Source organism: Crotalus tigris, unplaced genomic scaffold (genome assembly GCF_016545835.1).
Source record: "Crotalus tigris isolate CLP2741 ecotype Arizona unplaced genomic scaffold, ASM1654583v1 scf7180000020265.513298, whole genome shotgun sequence".
In the NCBI taxonomy this organism is placed as follows: Eukaryota; Metazoa; Chordata; class Lepidosauria; order Squamata; family Viperidae; genus Crotalus; species Crotalus tigris.
Window position 1 is genome coordinate 105094 of NW_024097936.1, and position 17517 is coordinate 122610.

Here is a 17517-nt window from a genome sequence, read left to right on the forward strand (position 1 = left end):
CATAAATTTTACTCATTTTGAATTTGAAATTTTTTTTGTGCATCCTTATTAACTAGTCTTCAAATTTTATTTTTTATTTATTTAAGAAAATTTATATGACTGCCCAACCCATTCTCAGTGACTCAGACAGCTTCATGGATAAAAACATACTATAAAAACAATAAAAGAGCAATAACTCTCAACCTCTCTGGCAACAACAAAGTGGAGAAACATTTCTTTTTGAAGAAAAACTTGAAGAGTATGATCTAATAGGAGTAGTAATAAAAAGATAATTATTACCTTGAGAACTATGTCAGAAGCCAGTACTTCCCTGGTGCCCTGAATCCGTGCCCCAGCCTGTCTATAGTGGTCATCAGAGAACTTAGCCGTCTCTCCTGCATTTGACTCCACAATAACATTAAAACCCTGCTTAACCAGTGCTTGAACTCCAGCTGGTGACAAGGCAATCCTTTTCTCATTTTGAAAGATCTCCTTTGGAACACCTATACTCAGTTCCTTATATGGAATACCTATAAAGGCAGAAATATAAACATCAAATGAACTAACAGTTAAAAGCCTGAACATATTATAATATCCTATGCAAAAGTATTATTTGCATGTATTGTAAATCAATTTTTAATAAGCATTTAAAGCATTCTTATTTCAAAAACCATAAATTTTAGGAACATCATGCATATTTTACCATTTTATTATTCAAGTCTTCCCCTACCTGACAAATTCAAATGTAATGGATCTCCAACTCCTATAATTCTCAAAATTGAAGTAGGATGCTACTCCAAAAAGGGTTACAAAGAAAGCATGTCTCCAAGGTCCCGTAACGTGACCACATTTAAAGGAAGGGACCTACAGCAATGTTTCATCTGAGAGTCTATCAACATCAATATAGCCCCAAATACTGTGAAAGCTATTCTTGACTCACATACATGATAATAGCCCTAGGGTGCCAACAATCAGGAAGCAACCATGGGTAATTATTTAGTAGCTGAGAGTTTCATTTATTTTTGGAGGGGTGGAGTGGGGGAGATTCCAGAGAGAGAGGAGGAAAAGGTCCATAATGTGTGATGTGAGCAAAGTCAGGATTTTGTTTTATAACTAGAGTTGATAGTTTTTTTTTGGGGGGGGGGTTAGTTTACACTTCAATATTCCATCTTTGCCATCTCAAGATGTCAGTTTTGAGCATAAAGTCAAGAGGTTTGGGAACCACAAAAAGAGGGCTTTAGAGACATTAGTCTCTTGCTTGCTATAAAGATTCTTTTATGTATAACTCTGTGAAGGTTCAAGTTAATTTGTGATAGTAAAGTGATACATATTAAAACTATTCGGTATACACACTGTGGAATTAACCCTTATGAGTATGAGAGAGGTTAAGCATGCCTTGAAGACAGCAGATCCATCAAATAATCCAACTATATACAGTATACATGATTAAAGATGAGGTATGAATAGCTGTGAATCAACATCTACTTATTAGCTCTGCTAACTGAACACTAATTCCTGTTCTGTCACCTTTGAAAGAGCAGATGCAGAATGCATGGTGATATTTAACAATAATTGGTTCTGTTGAAGAAGCAAGTGCAGTGTCCCTGACCCCTTTATCTTTCATCAAAAGGAAAGTCCCAGCACAAATTTTGTGCTGGATAAGCATACACAGAATAGAAAACAACAGTGGGAACTGCAGCTATCACCTATGGAGGGATCCTGCCTACAATATGGGTGCCATCACAGAGTACCACTTGCTTATAGGAGATATAGTAATCCTCAACTTACAACAGTTCGTTTAGTGACCTTCCAAAGTTACAACAGCACTGAAAAAAATGACTTATGACCATTTTTAACACAACGATTGCAGCATCTTCATGGTCACATGATTAAAATTTAGAAGCTTGGCAACTGGCATGTATTTATGACAGTTGCAATGCGTCGGAGGTCATGTGATCACCATTTATAACCTTCCCACTGATCAATGGGGGAAACCAAATTCACTTAACAACCACAATTCACTTAAGAACCCGCAGGAGTCACTTAACAACTGCAGTGCTTTGCTTTACAGCTGTGGCAAAAAAGGTCATATAATAGGCCACTTGCTTAACAACTGTCATAATTTTGAAGGGTCATTAACTGATCATAAGTCAAGGACTACCTGTAATTAATCAAGGCAACAAGAATTGACTACTTCTTAGGAAGTAGTTCAAATTTCTTAAGAGCTCTATCTTAAGCATGCATTTATTAGTATAGCTGAAGAAGCACACACAAGTCCGCTTTCCCACACAATTTAATTTTATTCCAAAATTCAAGCAGCAATGTACAAACTAAGGATATTACTATGTAGATTCTTAATACTCTCTATGGATATTTTTCTTGGTATATATTTCTCTGAAGGAAGAATAAGCACAAAGGCAATACTTCTCGTATATAACAAGCCAAAAAAAGATATGGGAAGTTATTCCCATTTGATTCATCAGGAACCCCCTTTAACTGTGTTGCATTATTTACAAAGCTAACTATTGTTAAAGTGATATAAAAACCACAGCTATTAAAAATATAGATAAAAACATTTTTTTCTGGAATCAGTCCAATTAATAAACCTCAGTTACTTTTAAAAATCTCACAATTAAGCAGAAATACAGAACTGAAAGAAGGCTGGCAAGTACAGGTAGTTCTCAACTTACAACAGTTCATTCAGTGACCATTCAAAGTTACAACCGCACTGAAAAAAGTGACTTATCACCATTTTTCAAAGGTTACAACCATTGTAGCATCCCCATGATCATGTGATCGAAATTCAGATGCTTGGCAACTGGTTCATACTTATGACCATTGCTGTGTCCCAAGGTCACGTGATCCCCTTTTGCAAGTTTTTTTCCAAAGCGCCTGAGGGCAGGACAAGAAGCAACGGGTGGAAACTAACCAAAGAGAGAAGCAACCTAGAACTAAGGAGAAACTTCTTGACAGTTAGAACAATTAACCAGTGGAACAAACTGCCTCCAGAAGCGGTGAATGCTCCAACACTGGAAGTTTTTAAGAAGAAACTAGACAGCCATATGGTATAGGGTTTCCTGCCTGAGCAGGGGATAGGACTAGATGACCTCCAACTTTATCATTATTATTATTATTATTATTATATTTGGACAAGTAAAGTCAATGGGAAAGTCAGATTCACTTAACAACTGGGCTACCAACTTATCAACTGATTCACTTAACAACTGTGGTCATAAAATGAGGTAAAACTCACTTAACAAATGTCGCATTTAACAACAGAAATCTGGGGCTGAATTATGGTCGTAAGTCGAGGACTACCTGTAGCTGGCTTTGTTGACCTTCATCGTGACTCCTTGAGTGGTCTTCCACAAGATAAAAATAGAGAGACTAACCAATCACAGCCACTTATATTAGTAATGAAAATTCTAAACTAGGAATTCTATAAAAGAAATTGTTGTAAAGATTACTTGCTAATGCTAAGGTGGGGAATAAAACTGCAAAATGTGTACCTCATAATTGGTTTACTATACCAACAGCTCTAGAAGCTGCTCGCCTTTATTCAGAGTTCTGCAGGAAGAGAAGGAAATAGCCTAATACAGCAAAATGAAATGAAGACAAAAGAATGCAATGAATAACACGGAGGAAACAGATATCCTTGCAATCAAATTTACCTATAGTTCAAAGGAAAAAAGACCTATTAAAAATACACAAGGACACAATTTTCAATATAGATATATTACCTTAAAGAGCTGAAGCAACATAAAAGAAATACAAAAAAAAAAAAAGAAAAAAAAAGAAAAAAAATAAGCTGTGAAGGCTGGCAATCAGCCACTGGATGAATGATAGGCTTAGATAAATTCCAAAAGTAATCATAGATCCTGAAGGGTGTGTAATAACTGTAGGTTAGGTGCTATATAGGTAACAAATAAAAATGGATTTCGTGCATTGATTTATTAGAAGACTAATTTTAGCCACAGTTCCTCCAACACAATAACTTTCAGGTGAGCCAGAATGTAACTCTCATCATGCCAGGCAATAGAGCCATTGATTTTTCTGATTTGACTTACAACCACAATTGAGCCCAAAATTTCTGTTGCTAAGTGAGACAGTGAAGTGAATTTTATTCCATTTTACAAGCTTTCTTGCCACAGTTGTTAAGGGAATCATTGCCATTGTTAAGTGAATCTGGCTTCCCCATTGACTGCTTGTAAGAAGGTTCGCCAAAATTGATCATATGACCCCGAGACACTGCAACTGTCATAAATATGAATTTTGATCATATGACCATGGGGATACTCTAGCAGTGGTAAGGGTGAAAAATAGTGACACGTCACTTTTTTCATTGCCACTGTAACTTCGGTCACTAAATGGAGTTTTGTAAGTTGAGGACTACCCGTAATCTCTTAACTGAAAAAAGATATAAGTGAAAGCTAGTATTCTAAGGACAAAGGACTAATTTCTAGCAACGTATTTTTGTGTGAAATGCCCTTGAGTCCCATAGCAGGAGCAATGGAACAGGAGAAAAAAATTAGCAGATCTCGTTTAAGATCTCAAAGTCTTCCAAGAAGTCTTTTTCTGACTGCACAGGTCATGCTAGACTTGCAAACATGCATTAAATGTTCAAATGTATAACAGTGTTGTCAAAAGTGATTTATGACCATTTGCTTAAGATTTACTTAACTGTGTGATTCCCTTAAAGACTATGGTTTTAAAAAAAAGGTAATAAAATCAGGTGCAATTCACTCAACCACACCGCTTAGTGACAGAAGTTGCAATCCCAACTGTGGTCATAAGTTGAGGATTACTTGTACCTACCAAATGCTCTCAAAATTCTAAATGAAACTTTTAGTGTAAAAAGGGAGGGGGGGTTGTATGCAGATAATTCACTTTCTTGATCTTAAACTTTTCGTATTAGCCACTGGCAAAAATTAAGTATTAATACTTTCTGCACCATTAAATTACTGAAAACCCTGGGTTTTTCAATTTTTTTTTTTTACTTAAAGAAAGAAAAAAGCAGGGGATCCATTTCAAAAGACTAGTATACCATTAATTTTCACTTTCGCTTTATTCTCCATGCCTTTTATTTGAGCTAGCCTTAGTCATTGACAGCCACCATTCCCCCTCCTCCTCCTCCTCCTCCTCCTCCTCCTGCCATGTGCCAAACTTCAAGGAAGAGAATCTCCAGACAGGCATCTTTCCAGGCATTCTAAGCGTGTGTATAAACATGTCTGTCAGTGATTTAATCAGAAGAAAATACCACCCCCATTGTTTTCTGGCTACAGAATGTAAATGCTCTTCAAAGAAAACAATTTCCTTTAACAAAGCAAATATGCTCCAGTGACTGAAGTTGCTATTATAGTTACAAAATTTCGTACTGAGTAACTAAAAGTGGGTTTTGCTGACTCTTTTTTCTGGAATTCTGCATTTATCTGCTGGTACTCAATACCAAATCATTCCGCAGCAATTTCACCAGCTCAGCATTTTTTAGGATTACATGTTGCACTCCTCACTGCACCATACCTAAGAAAACATCCTGACTCTTCACTAATATGGTTTCTTCTGAATTCTTTGTTTTTTCATTAAAACATCATTTTTAGGCACACTCTTTATCAGTCTGCCGAGATTCCTCAGCATTATTTTCTGCAGAAAACATTACCAATGTCTCAGTTTGGGATGGGGTGAGTCTTTTTTTTGCAGGTTACATAAGTACTACCACATTTTTCTGTTCCTTCTATTCCTGGATTATGTTGCCTACTTATGACAAACCAACTGACTTTCACTCATGCAATTATTTCTTATGTATTTTATACTAAGAGGCAAAAAACAGAGGTGAAATTCTATGAGAGTCAAATACAGTACTTATCATCTATCTGTAGCTCCATGGATGAACCAAACACACAGGTCTATGCAGATGCACATTAATGGAAGTTTGAAAATTTCAATTGGACAAGTTTTGGTTTTGTTACCATGGTCACAACAAAATCATTCTTACAGAGTGAAAAAAGATTTTGAAACTAAAACAATGACTTTCGGCCACATAGAAAGTTACCCAGCCCAAATCCACACAATGTCCAAAATTCCTTAGTTAACTTCTGGCTTCCTTAAAAAGTGAATTATAATTATATTATTTCAAAAGTCTGCCCAGAGTCGCCTGAGTGTGAGGGACATTATATAAATTTAATAAATACTTAAATACATAAAATACGATGGTGCTCATCATCAGTCTTTGCCACCAATTGGAAACCAACATCAATACTGGCTTGATGAAAACTGATAGTGAGATGCAGTATTACAGTACTTAGAAGTCTATTCGGACAAGTAATAAGTTATACAGTTACATTAAGTAGATTCATTTACATAAACTTCACTTTCATACAGTACCTTGAGTGTTCGAGAGAATCACGTTTCTCAAATAAGATCTAAAATATTCACTAATATGCTTTTAACTTTGTAGATTAAACTTTGCAAAGCTCCCATAAATTCTTCAAAAATGTTGATAGGTGAGACTGTAATTTTTTTGTTCCACTTATATAACTTAATTTAATGGATTTTAAAAAGCAGGCTGGTGTAATCACATTAATCAAGTATGGAGTAATTTTCCAAAATGTATGAAGCCGTAAGGCTCTTGTTATATTTCATATGGAGTTCCTATTATTTTAAAAATGCCAAGAAAATATTTCTTAGTACATTACTGAATATATTCTGTACTGGAAAAAAATGTAATCTCTTAAGGCATCAGTGATTTAATAAACTTGTTGACAGCTTGCAAATTTAGTCAGCGTGAAGTTTTCATAGCCGAGAGGCAATCCTCCACATTCAAGATAGCTTTCACCATTCCTTCCCATTTACTATCTCAGAAAATAGCACAATAATAAAAACAGTGATCCCTATAATTTTTCATATGTGCATTCGGACTGGATATATTAATATATCCCTATATTATTTCATTAACAGACTATTCAAACATGGTAAGAGTACTTACAGAACTGTAGTATATAAACAAAAATGTCATATTTCCTATTGCAAAATAGAGATGGGAAAAAACTTAAAGCTACACTTTAGTTGTTCAGGTAATCCTTGACATATGACCACAATCTGGACCAGAATTTGTTACTAATCAACATGGTTAATGTCAACACTGCTAACATCGGATGTTCTTGCTTTGACAACAGATGGAAATGCAACCATTTTCTCTACTGCTTTTAGAATTAGTTGCTGCTGGGAGGAGGAATAGGGATGAGAGTCCAGTTAGTCATAATAACTTAGTTGTGGGAACCCAAGGACATTAGGTCCACAGCTGATAGTGTATTGGCGGGCTGAAGAGCTGGGGAGAAAGCCCACACTTCAAGCTAATTGGGAAATGTGATTGATGACGGTTTATTGGAGGAGGGAATTGCACTTTGTTACTTTGTATCCAGAGGAGGGGAATTTAGTTTCTGATTTCAACTATGTAGTGCCGATACTTTGTTTCTCAAATAAAAGATTCTTTAAGGTAAACAATGCCTCAAAGTTCTTTTGAAGAGTTTCATCTGTCGGAACCATGACAGTTAAGTGAATCATGCCCAATTTTATGATTTTTGACATGGTTACATGAATCTTGCAGTCATTAAGCAAATCTGTCTTCCCCCATTGACTTTGCTTGTTAGAAGGCAGCTGGGAAGATCACAAATGGCAATCACATAACCTTAGGATGCTGCATAAATGCAAAGTCCAGCATCTCTTTTCCACTGCTGTTGTAACTTTCAACAGTCACTAAACGAATGATTATAAATCAAGGACTATGGTGCCATTTCTCTTTCAATCCCAAGCAAACAATGAGAGCTACAATTGCAATACATCTGGGACTAGATTGGGGAAAGCAATAAACAACAGTAGGAAAATGAATGAATATTTTTGTAGGTCCCATGCCAAACTATATAAATCACTTTAAAACACATAAGTGCAAAAATGTGCTCTGAGAAATTCTGCCACTGCAGCTAAATTATAAAACATGCAAGGACACATACCCATTTCATTAATACAGGAGATTCTCCAGTTTGCAATAAGACTGTATTGTGTAACTATCTAACAACCCATTCATCTAGGAACTGTTCTAGATAATTGGCTAACAGATTAGTTAATTCACATACACATTTCTGAAGCACATACTCTCAAGGAGAACTACTGTCTTTGTTAACAAAGTATCAGTTGTTACAATCAAAGAACAAGAGCTTATGTAGTACAAAGAACCTCTGAAAGACATACATTAATATAGACAGGGCTCTTGAATAAGTTCTAAATGCTAATTCTGAAATGGAGTGTTTTGTTTTCCTCTGAAAGTACATCACTACCATAATTGTAAAGAGTATATGCACACACCCAGCTTATATCCTTCAAACCAGACCTAGGAATTTGACAGACCTGGGGCCATATCTGGCCCTTTGGCTGTCCTGTCCAGCCAGCATAAGGTCAATCAGAAATTAGAAATCAAACATAAATAAATGTACATCACACACAAAATACAACTTCTTTGCCCTTATTTTGATTCACATATATGCATGTGTACATGCCTATGAACCTTCACACTCCTATTGGTTCAGTCTTCCACAACAGTCCAAATTTTTCATGGCCCCTTGGGAAAATTAATTTCCCACCCTCTCTCCAAGGTAACCTTCTGAACTGAGATATGGTGAAGGAGCCCTGCAGATTACTAATGCCTATTATTCAATTATTTGAGTTCAAGTCCCATCTTAGCCACAAAAGCCAATTGGGTGATTTTGGGTCAGTCATTCTCTCTCAGTCTAACCCAACTCACAGGGTTGTTCTTGTGAGGAAAATAGGACGAGGAAGGTGTGATGGATATGTTTGCTGCCTTGAGTTATTTGTAAAAATAATAAAGGTGTGATATTGAATACATTTCTGCAGTTACCTTCTAGAGATGGAATACAAAAAAGTTGTCTTTCTTTTTAGGGTGTAAATGTCTAGGCCTTTCACATCCTACTCTTCTAGCGCAATAAGTGAATCAAGTTTCAGAAATTCTATTAGAACATAGCCAAAGTCTGCTGCTTATCTTTAAAGGAACGATGATTCTTGTAGAATACAGTTGAATCCTGGATTCTTTTTCTTATATTATTAGTGTGATAGATGCTGGAAGGCCAGAAAAATATATTGTAAGTGGCCTTCGTATGTTTTAACCCTAGAAAGAATTAAACTAAAATTCTGAGAACTAGTTGACGTACCTGGTTTGATAGCTGCTTTACACCAGAGAACCTGGTGGGTAAGGAATGTCCGCAAGCTTGGCACCTTCGCAATCTTCACCTTATGGCATATCACATTGTTGAAAAGGGGTTCGGAGAAATTAGTAACAACTGTACGCAGGATGCCTGCCATATTGCCCAAATCCAGCAAGCAAGATTACACGTTAGGAAGTTGCACAGCTGCCTGTATACAAAAAAAAAAAATTCAACTTAGCAAATAACAACACATGAAACTTGAAAAGTATGGGTCATTGCTAAAAAAAAGCCCAGTTTAAGATTACAAAATAGATTTGGACTTTAAAATCTGTTCGGCAAATTTTACAAGATAAATAAATCTTTTCTCCATAAATACGTATGATTTAGTAATTGTTTTAAATACACACTTTGAGAAAATGTACAGAACATGATTGCCAAAGCACAACAAAGACTGCATTTCATCATGACTTAACACTGCATCAGTGTTAAAATTTAAGCTAACATATACACAATTATGTAGTGTAATTCCATCTAATTTCAATAGGAGAGTTGATAGAGGACATATTCTTCAAGTACAAAGTACAGAGTTCAAAGTACCGTTGCCAAATAAAAATAGGAAAGATTAGTGTCTGAACCCTTTGAAATTTCCTCCTAATTTTTAGTAAAGAAACCAAGAGTGATTCATGATAATTTAAATGTGTGTGTGTGCGTGCGTGCATGTAAAGTTATACTACTTCAGAGATTAGGACTACATTTTTGTATTTAAATTACTTACACAGCTGCACCTCAAAAGCAAATGCAATAATTTAAAGTATCAAAAGAGTACTTGTTGGTTGCAATAAATACAATATTTCAAATTGTGTATTTTATCTATGTTAGGAAAGGGATGAAATTTCATCTCTTTATTAACCTTCAGCTGTGTATTTTTGGTTATCTACCTGGACTGCATATAACCCAAAACATGGAGATTAAACAAATTGCAACCATGAAAACAAAGGCTGATAAACAATGAAGAATTTTCAAAAAAAAAACACCAACTGTACATAGTTGGTAGCCAATAGCACAGATCTGTTGAGCTATTCTAAAGTATGTTTCATACAACTGCCAATGCAAGCATTTTATATTAGGTACAGTAATTATAATCTTCATCATTGGAATGGTTAACACATAAATCTAACCATACAAACATTCAAAAGATTTTAAAGTGGAGTCTAGCATTCCAGTATACTGATACCCACAATAAATTCAAGCAATACACAAGCTAGCATGATAGCGAATAAAAGTTTTGCTTTTGGGATAACCTATATATCAACAACTACTGCATATTTAGCAATATACAACATGCACCTACCACAATTTATTAAACATCCTAATAAAAATGCTTGAGCATTGAAAATGCATAATTATTCTAAGCTTTCAAAATAAATCAAATCATGGACATTTTCATTTAAAAAATAAGTTCACTGTAAGCTGGCTAATATTATATAGCTACCCAACAATGAGATACAGTAATAGTATTTCAACTAGAAATATATGTGTAACCATTTCCAACAGCAACATGAACAGTTTCTAAGGAAACTGCTATAAATAGAAAACACTAACACTGAAAAACAGACTTCTGCCACGTACTCACACATTCAGAACACATATTCTTTCCAGCAAAGAGAAAATTAACATCATTTGTAGTCCTCTATGCTCTCAAGAGTGACATGCTGGCAGATAAAAGAATTCCCTTAAATCAATAACCTACATTAGTGCCCTGACTAATGAGGCATTACCAAATCTTCCGCAAATGCAGGAAGCTGAATTCTTCATTCAAAGGAAACTCCAATCGCTGGTCTGCTAACGACAAGGATGTGCATAATCTGCCTAGGCATAGCTGACTGGATACAGCTTCTGTCAATCTCCAACAGGTGCCAAGTTCATTCATTGATTTGTAAAAGCTGCCTTAGTTTGTGAACTTTTAACTTACACCATCTGCGGTCACTGTCCAATCTGTTTCAAGTCCCCCAACTTTTTAAACAGAAGCTTGAAACAGAAGTTTTGGCGTGCTTTAATCTTTAAACCATCCAAATATATATTTTTAAAAAAAAAAAATTCTGTCACTGTTTTTGGAGTTATTTGGAATGTACTTGCAAATTTAGAATTAGTTTTTCATTTATGGGGTCTAAATATGTAACACATTCTGTTTACTTCAAAAGCTTACTTCCAATTAGAAATACCATCTAAAGCTCATCTTCATGAATTTTTGAACAGTATTTTTAAAAAGTTGATAAGCTTTAGGACAACTTTTTTTGTACTTTTTTTCATTCTGAACATTGCAGTTAAGAGATGGGGATAGAGACAGCAATTAGTGTACATTTTTAGGTCACTAATTCCTGGTTATGCACTAAGAATTACTGGAAGAAATACACCCTATTACACTTTTCTCATCTGCATTTCTAATAGCATGAAGGCACATATTTCCTTTTCCTGTCTTGCTGGGGTGCAGGACTGTCTGCATTAGCTCTGAATAGCAGAAGTATCTACATTCAATCCAAGACACATTCACAGTTCTACAAAGGCATCCACCAAAGCAGTATGCATGGAGGTACAGCCCAACTAAAAACTTTTAACATCTTCCAAGACATTTTGAGAGTTCTGCCCCTTTTGAAGTCAAGACAGTTTCACAGACAGTATTCATTAAAGCAAAATTTAAAAATAGGTCCTCCTATTTATCTCAAAACTTAAAAGGGTGTGACTCTCTAAACTCAAAAGTTGTTGAAGAATCCTAAGTCTTCCTCTTCCCACAGCCCCTTCTACTCACTGTGCTTAAAAACCTCACTAAATATTGGCTGATAAAAGACTCAACCAAGGTCGTTGCCACCATTCCCACTGCATGTTTGACCTCCACGTAACAGAAACACGACCGTGGTTGACTTTAGTTGCCCTCTATCCGCGAGAAAACCTAATGACTTTCTCTTCCAGGGTGGGGTGTTCTTGTTTTGCAACCTGCAGCATTCACCGATTCAAACTGCATAAAGTCAGATTCCTGCTACCTGGTTTTTCATCTCCCACTTCCTAACAACTGAAATTAATATTCTCCTTTAGTGGTACCGAAATAACTTTTGTTTCTTTAGAAGGCACGCCGATTTTTATATTTCTGGTGACTGCTCGCGCACATTCCTATTTTCTGCACGGACCGTGGGGATACCAGACCTTCCCACCCTGCAGCCCAGAGAGGGCAGACGCGCCCCAGAGATTCCCCACCGAGGTTTTTTCTACAGAACTTAGCAGGCAGGACAAGCTCCACTTCTTGGACCATAAAAGGAGCCTCCTCGCGAGAAGACCGATCCCGGACTCCGTCCAGCATCCAACAAGAGGGCAGCTTGGGAAGCAGCTGTTTTACCTCCTTCTGCAACTTGGAGGAAGGGGGTAAAGTCACCGCAGGTTGTGACCCCTCCTTTGCCCGAACCCGCGTTGCTATGCGCATGAACGACAACTGGCTCGGGAAAGGGACAACTAACCTCTTTGTCCTGCGCTCGGTCACAGTCAGGAGACGGCTGAGGTTTTCCTGCGATCGCTTCTCCCTCCCCTCCCGGTACCTCTCTGGTGGGCGCTCGGCTGCACTGGGGGGAGATGCAACGAGTGCAAGGAAAATCCTCCAGAAAACCTCAAGGCTGCTTGCCGGCGGGATGGCCCTCGCGCGGGGGATTAAAGGACGAACCGCTTTCGTCCCCACCCCAGGGCATCCGCAGCGAGCAACGGTCTGCCCCAGGCCGGCCTCCCCTCCCCAAGGCGTAAAGAGGGGGAGAGAGGCGAGAGCAAGACTACCTACCGCCTCTGCGCCCAGCCTTGCAAATGCGGCGGCAACTGTGCCGACCTCCCCGGCTCGCCCTAGCCGGCTCGAGACGGGAAGCCGAGAGCTGCCGCCGCCGCCGCCACCAGCGCGAGGTCCGGGCCAAGAGGGCGGGGCGGCCGGGCGAGCAAGAGCCTCCCGTCCGGCGACGCAAGGCTGGAGGGGAGCCCAACCTCGGCCAAGCGAGTTAGGGAAGGGCGGGAGGCGACGTCACGCTCTTTCAAAGCGAGGGGGCGGCGCGGCTTGCTTTTCCTTTTTGCGCCCGCCCGAGTGCGCATGGGCTCGCTCTGCAGTTTACACAGCGAAAGGGAAGAGAAGCGTTTTAGGTCTGTCACCGTCTTTGCGGTAGAGTAGGAAGTGGCTTCTTCGGGGAAGACTTAAAGGAGGAGGAAGACTTCTCTGGGTAAGGCAGGAGGGAGTGGGGGGGAAATCACTCCCCTTTTCTTCCTGCAGAAGAAATCCTTGAGGTGTTTCCACTCCAGAGCTCTGTGCCTTCGTCTGGCTTGTTTTTTAGTTCAGCAGGAGTGCTTTGCTGAAATCGGGAGACGGCGGCTCAAGTCAACAAGCCAAAACCCTCCTTGTGAGGGGTGATTCCCTTCATTTGCTTGGCTACTTAGGGACGAATGGAGCGCTTTTAAAGCGTACCAGTTTGAAAAGAACCGATTTATTACAGAACCGCGACTACCGCGCAAAAAATAACGTTTCAGAAAAGAATTCATTGCCACTTTCCTCGCCTGAAGGTGAAACCCAAGTTGAAAGTATCTTAAAATCGTTTTCCTACGATTTATGTGATCCAATCAGATGATTCTCTCCCTATGTTAACGTGTTCAGAGATTGACATTTCCTAATGAAGTCCTAGCTTTAGTTTATTTATTTATTTATTTATGAGACTTATATACCGCTTTTAAGTGCAAGCACTCTCTAAGCGGTGTACACCAGTAAGCAATGTATATATATAATTACATTGCCCCCAACAATCTGGGTCCTCATTTTACCTACCCCGGAAGGATGGAAGGCTGAGTCAACCTTGAGCCAGTGAGATTTGAACTGCTGACCTGCTGAACACAGTCAGCTAAAGTGGCCTGCAGTACTGCACTCTAACTGCTGCGCCACCTAAAAAAAAAACCCCACCTCTAAAGCTGATAGCCTTTGAACTGATAAAATGAAGCTGAAATGAAAAAAATAGTGCATATAAACCATAATATTTTGTTTTTTACACATGCCATAAACCATGAATTACAAATTCCAATAACTAGAACAAGTAATATGCTAAGTCAAACTACATTGTTGTCTTTTTGCCCATTTCCTCATTAGGGACTTAAAGTATCTGCTGGTATAATATGTCCTAACCCAATCCTCATGTTGGAAATAGAAGGCCTGCTATGCTCTGTTCAGTAATAGCTGAATATAGATCACTAGTGAGGAAATAACCTTAATTTGTAAGCCTAACCCAAAGGCTACTTTAGAAGTTCTTGGTTATACTAGACAAAAAGCTGGGAGAGGTGACTAAGGCTTCAGAAGAGAGGGAGTATTTTTAAACTTGAAGTGGTAATCCTTGACTTACAACTGCAATCAATATTCCCACTGCTAAGCAAGGCAGCTGTTAAATGAGTTGCACCCCATTTTCTGATCTTTTTTACCATGGTTGTTAAGCAGTCAGTTGTTAAATGAATCATGCAGTTGTTAAGCAAATCTGATTTTCCCCATGCTAGGAATGTCACAAATGACAATCACATGACCCCAGGAGGCTATGGCAGGGGTGTCAAACTGCCAGCCCATCGGCCGGATCATCATGCCGAAACCGTGCCCACCCCATTTCCGGCAATGGAAAAAGAGTTGCGACATGTTGCAACACATCACGTGACATTGCGAGTTTGACAGCTCTGAACTATGCCTAAATTTTGATCACATGCAATGGTTAAGGACCCATCATTAAGTCACTTTTTTCAGTGCTGTTGTAACTTCAAATGGTTGCTAAATGAATGGTTGTAAATCGGACTATTTCTAGTCAGGCTTGAGCAATTGAAATTGACAGGATGGAATTTAGTAAGGAGATTGTAAAGTTCTGCATTTGGGTAACAAAAACATGAACTGTGGGCTAGCAGTATGATGCAGCTACTATCTTCAAGTGCATTAACAAGAGCATCGAATTCAGTTCATGGAAAGTAATTGTGCCACTCTAGTCTGCTCTAGTCAGACCTCATTTGCAATATTGGTTCTCGGCAGTAAAGTTCAAAAAAAGGGAGTGGCATATTGGAGTTTGTTTAAAAGCGTATTACCAAAAGGATGAATGGCTTAGAAGCAAACCCTAACAGGATCAGTGAAAACTCTTCAATAGAAGAGATTGAAATATGATAGCCATCTTTAAATATCTGTCATGTAAAAGATGGAGCTGACTTATTCTTTGTTGCCCAGGGAGGAAGACCAAAACTAAAACTGGTAGCCATCAGGAAAAACTTTCTGATATTACAAGCTGTCAGCCAGTAAAATAGGGTGGAATATGAAGAGGCAAAGTGTTCCCTGAATGCTTTCAAAGGCTAGATGCTCATCTGCTAGAAATGCTTAAATGAATCTTGTTCTCAGAGAAGAATTGACATCTAGAGTACTTCCAATGTTATAATTCTACAAATAGATTATAATAACAAAATCAAGAAAAATGCAGTGCTGAGCATTCTGAATTATGAGCTATTATTGGATTAGAAATGCAGAAAATGGCTAAAATTCTAAACAGGTTGTGTTGGAATAAAAATGTCTCCTATCAGTGAACTGAGATTGTTGTAGGAACTTGCCCAGTTTTTTAAAATGATATCTATACCTGTTTCCCCCTGTCTCCCCATTCATTTCCCTGTTTGGGGGATTATAAACCTGCAAGCAAGAAGTATATTATTCTAATATAACATCTTTCCAGTATCTATTAGGTTAAACTTATTTCAAAAATTATTCCAAAAGTAATACAATAATAATCTGCCAAAAAGATAGAGTATAAAATAGCAAATAAATAATAAATAGTGCCTGAATTGTTTCTAAAACTGTTGTTTCTAAAACTGTCGGACTGCATTTTTTTATATGTAAAGCAGATAATGAACCTTTTGCTTATATATTGTCGGTCATTCATCAAATCATTCTAAGAGGCATCATCTTCCTGGAATCTAAATTCTAGCACACAGAATATAAGATAGCAAAGTATATATGGGCCCAGTGATAACACTATATATTTCTATCCTCACATTATAAATCTAGGTGCAAATATGAGTCAGGTATAAGGGAAAAAAAGACAGACTAGCCATAAGAAAAATTAAGAACAAGACTGGAAGGCCTTGCCTTTGAAATGACAGAGGTAGAAAGCAAAAGAATGAGATCATCAGATATCTCAAACATAAGCCAGATTTTTATGGGCTGGTTTGTTTGCTTTCTTGCTTTAGCATTTAATCTATGTTGCCCAAGTGGAACAAAATATGATAATACGAGACTACAGTCTCAATCCATGAGCCAGCTTTGGTTTTTGCAATATGAATACAATCAGATTGCATCAAAAACACACGTTATGATGTAGGGCAATCCGTAAACCAGTCTGTGTGTTGAAACTATAAGACCAAAGGATACATGCTTGCAGTAACAAGATCCTCTGAATTGTTCCATGGAATAGCCTTAATGAAGCATGGTAGGGTTCATTTTTCATTAAAGATGATAGGGTTGCTTCCTGGTTGCATTTTTGCTAGGAGTATCTCTGAACATAATGAGACAAAGGCTTGTTTTAGTAAAGATGGAACATTCTTAGGCTTACACTATTACTTGAAGAAATTATCTCCAATCAATGTTGGTGTTGGCTTTAAGCAAGCTCGGACCAAAGCACAATTGTTTCTTGCTTTTTAAACATCAAAAGATAGATTTAAGATAAATGTTAAAATATCCAAGTTACAGTATACAAGTTGTTCAGCAATGGGAAAAGTCATCTTCAAATAATAATAGTAATAAAGAAAATATTATTCAAATTGAATTTGATTCCCAGTTACTTCATGAACGTGCCTATACAAGTAGTTCTTGACTTACGACCACAATGGGGATCAAGATTGGCAATGCTAGGCAAGATGGTTGTTAAGTGAGTTATACCAGATTTTATGGGGGTGTTTGGTCACTATAGTTCAACAAATCATACAGTTGCTAAGAATGAATCATGCAGTCATTAGGGAATGCGGTTTACCATTGACTTTGCTGGGAAGGTCACAAATGGTGATCACATGACCCAGAATGCTGCAACCATTTTAAATACATGCTAGTTGCCAAGCGCCCACATTTTGATTATATGACCGTGGGGGTGCTGTGATAGTTGTAAGTCACTTTTTTTTTAGTGCCGTTAGAACTTCAAACAATCTCTAAACAAATGTTGTAAAACAAGGACTACCTGTAGTTAACTTGGCAAGAATGTGAAAAAGTAGTTTTCCTAGTGGTCCTTCTTCTGAGCAAAACCAGACCAATCCCTTTAAGTTT

General features: G+C 37.8%; 1 protein-coding gene across 4 annotated transcripts in view; it reads right to left on the minus strand.

Moving 5' to 3' along the window:
• The window catches only part of NNT (nicotinamide nucleotide transhydrogenase), a 57702-nt gene extending 44456 nt beyond the window's left edge, over positions 1-13246 (minus strand). Inside the window, exons 1-3 of one of the 4 annotated variants that reach the window (XM_039366369.1) lie at positions 13009-13246; positions 9198-9399; positions 280-509 (exon numbers count right to left, since the gene is read on the minus strand). In XM_039366369.1, coding sequence (XP_039222303.1) covers positions 280-509; positions 9198-9348 — 381 coding nt within the window. In that variant the 5' untranslated portion in view covers positions 9349-9399; positions 13009-13246. Of the gene's footprint in view, positions 1-279; positions 510-3488; positions 3570-9197; positions 9400-10824; positions 10845-12697; positions 12956-13008 lie in introns of those variants that run through there. The other 3 variants (XM_039366370.1, XM_039366371.1, XM_039366372.1) reach the window with 3 other exon arrangements.
• Positions 13247-17517: the final 4271 nt, after the last annotated feature.